The 2487-nt window shown below is 37.9% G+C and overlaps 1 protein-coding gene across 1 annotated transcript in view; it reads left to right on the top strand.

The window, feature by feature from the left end:
• The window catches only part of LOC109820480 (probable prolyl 4-hydroxylase 9), an 11798-nt gene continuing 10243 nt past the window's right edge, over window positions 933-2487 (top strand). The window contains exons 1-2 of the mRNA XM_020386629.1: window positions 933-1326; window positions 1739-1896. Coding sequence (XP_020242218.1) covers window positions 1105-1326; window positions 1739-1896 — 380 coding nt within the window. The 5' untranslated portion in view covers window positions 933-1104. The remainder of the gene's footprint in view (window positions 1327-1738; window positions 1897-2487) is intronic.

Below are 2487 nucleotides of genomic sequence, written 5' to 3'. Positions count from 1 at the left end.
ATCCTGGACAGAAATTTCCGTCTAGGATACTCATCCTAGACGAAAATTTTTTCCGTCTAGGATGTAGTATTATAGACGGAAATTCCGTCTAGAATATTCCGTTTAGGATGTATTCTAGACGGATTTTTTTCCGTCTATAAAAAACTGTCTAGAATACATTCTAGACGGAATTTCCGTCTAGAATAAAATATTCTAGACGGAAACTAATTAGACTCGTATTCTAGACGGAATTCCGTCTGGAATAAGTTTTCTAGACGGAATTATGTTTATTCCAGACGGAATTTTCCGTTTGGAATACGTCCTTTTATAGCAGTGTGTCGTATCACAAGTAAATAGAAACAAAAGAGATTGTTTCAGACCTTTTTTCGTTTTTCCTTTTTTTTATTTTATTAATCAGAGGTTTACCGTGTAACTCGTCGGATGATTGAGGTAGGCAATGAAGAAATTCTGTTCTTAAATATTAATATTTTGTATTAGAGGGTAAGGTATTAATCAATTCTCACGGGTTCATGGTACAAATAGGTTAATGGATTCATATATAACTAATAACTCAGTGAGCATCCAGAATTCAATGACAACAAATACATTTACAGTTTTATGTCCACTTGTAAGAGAAATATAAATGTGATTAAATTGTAATTATGAAATTATCCATGACTTCTATGCAAAACTATTATATACATGGAACCTAAGACCCGGGTTCAATGTATAAGATATATACTGATGAGTTTTGCTACAGGGACCCAAAATATGGGACCAATAAAGAGGACAAATGAGGTATCCCCCTCCTATTAGATAATGAGTTGGCCATCATTAATGATGGCCAACTCATTATCTAATAGGAGGGGATATCTCACTTGTCCTCGGTCCCATATTTTAGGTCCATGTAGCAAAGCTCATACTGATACACACGCTTCGCGGTTCCCGCCGTAATCACCTTCCTTTTTACAGAAAGCCCCGAACACTCAAAAAATATGCTAAAATCCCCTCCCTCCTCCTCCTCCTCCTTATTCTTCAACCTCGGTTTCAGTTTCTTTAGAAAGAGAAGAAGCATAGTTTTTTCTATCTTCTCTTTTCGTTTCGTTTGCTTATCGATCCCTGAATATGAAGGGGAACCGGGGGCGATCCAAGGTTCAAGGGCTTCCCATCGCCCTCGTCTTCTGCTGCGTTTCCTTTCTCGCTGGATTCTTTGGGTCCGTGCTGCTCTTTAAAGATTCCTCCGGCGGCGCCGGGCCCCGGCTGAGGCGGACGGAAGCGGAGGAGGAGTTTCCGGCCATGCCTCATGGAGACAGTGGAGAGTCTCGGCCGTCGTCCATCCCTTTTCAGGTTTTTTTTTTCCCTTTTCTTTCCCAAATTTAGCGTCTTTTTTCCCCCTGTTATATCTTTTTGTTATTTGATAAGTACATTATTCAGTGACTTTGCTACGGACGTTAATTTGATGCAAGAATTGTGGTGTCGGGGGAGGTCACGCACATGCTAATGTTTGTTCGTAGGATGTTTTGAACTTACTACCCTGTACTTTCATTGTTGTAGATAGGCCCCCTTTGGGTTGAACTTTCTGATTGATCACTACTTGTTGAATTTTGCATCTGTCTAATCTTTTATGTTTTCAACTCCTCAATAAAGTGAACTTTATTGCTCTGAATGTTGAGGAACAAATATCTATTGAATGTTTCTGTCATTTATTTGTGAAAATATATTTACACTGGCTATTGTTATGCTGTATGCATGTAACCAGATACTGAGCTGGAAACCTCGTGTACTCTATTTTCCTAAATTTGCAACAGCTGAACAATGTCAAGGTGTAATAGAAATGTCAAAATCAAGACTTAAGCCTTCGAAGTTGGCTTTGCGAGAGGGAGAAACGGCTGAGAACACGAAAGGAGTAAGAACAAGGTAAAGTTGTTGCTTGGCATTCATTAGAGTTGGAACAACCTATAAATGGAAGTTGTTCGCTTGAAGCCTTTTTTCTGAGTAATATGTTTTCTGAAACTTAGTTTATGCATCTCCAATAGCTTCCCCATCTTCTTGAAATACTCAAATTTGGGGAATATAGAGTTTTTTTTTGGTCCAACAGATTCCCCATCTCATTCCTCAAAATAGGGAAGGAGGAGAAAAAATAGGGAGCATTCCCCAAATCTGCAGCATTCTCCAAATTTTTGGGGAAAGCTTTATTATTGTAATAAATGCGATTTTTTCAAAATGGGGAAGCTGTTGGAGTTGGAGCAAAAATAATTTGGAGAATATGACTTTTGTTTCTTCATTTTGGAGAAAATTTTGGGGAAGCTGTTGGAGATGCTCTTATAGACTCAGTCCTAGTTGATTAATGTACTTTGGGATGTGTTTAAATATCCGGCGAGTATCGGTCTAATGCTATCAGATGATAAAGTCAAATGTTGCCGGATCTCAAAAGTGATTTTATATGCTATTAAATCCTGTGCAATTGATTCATATTGACAGCTTTTTTTTTTTTTTTTTTTTCTTTTT

The sequence above is a fragment of the Asparagus officinalis genome, chromosome 8, assembly GCF_001876935.1.
Source record: "Asparagus officinalis chromosome 8, Aspof.V1, whole genome shotgun sequence".
NCBI classification, from domain to species: domain Eukaryota; kingdom Viridiplantae; phylum Streptophyta; class Magnoliopsida; order Asparagales; family Asparagaceae; genus Asparagus; species Asparagus officinalis.
This window is presented reverse-complemented; position numbering and strand designations above follow the sequence as displayed.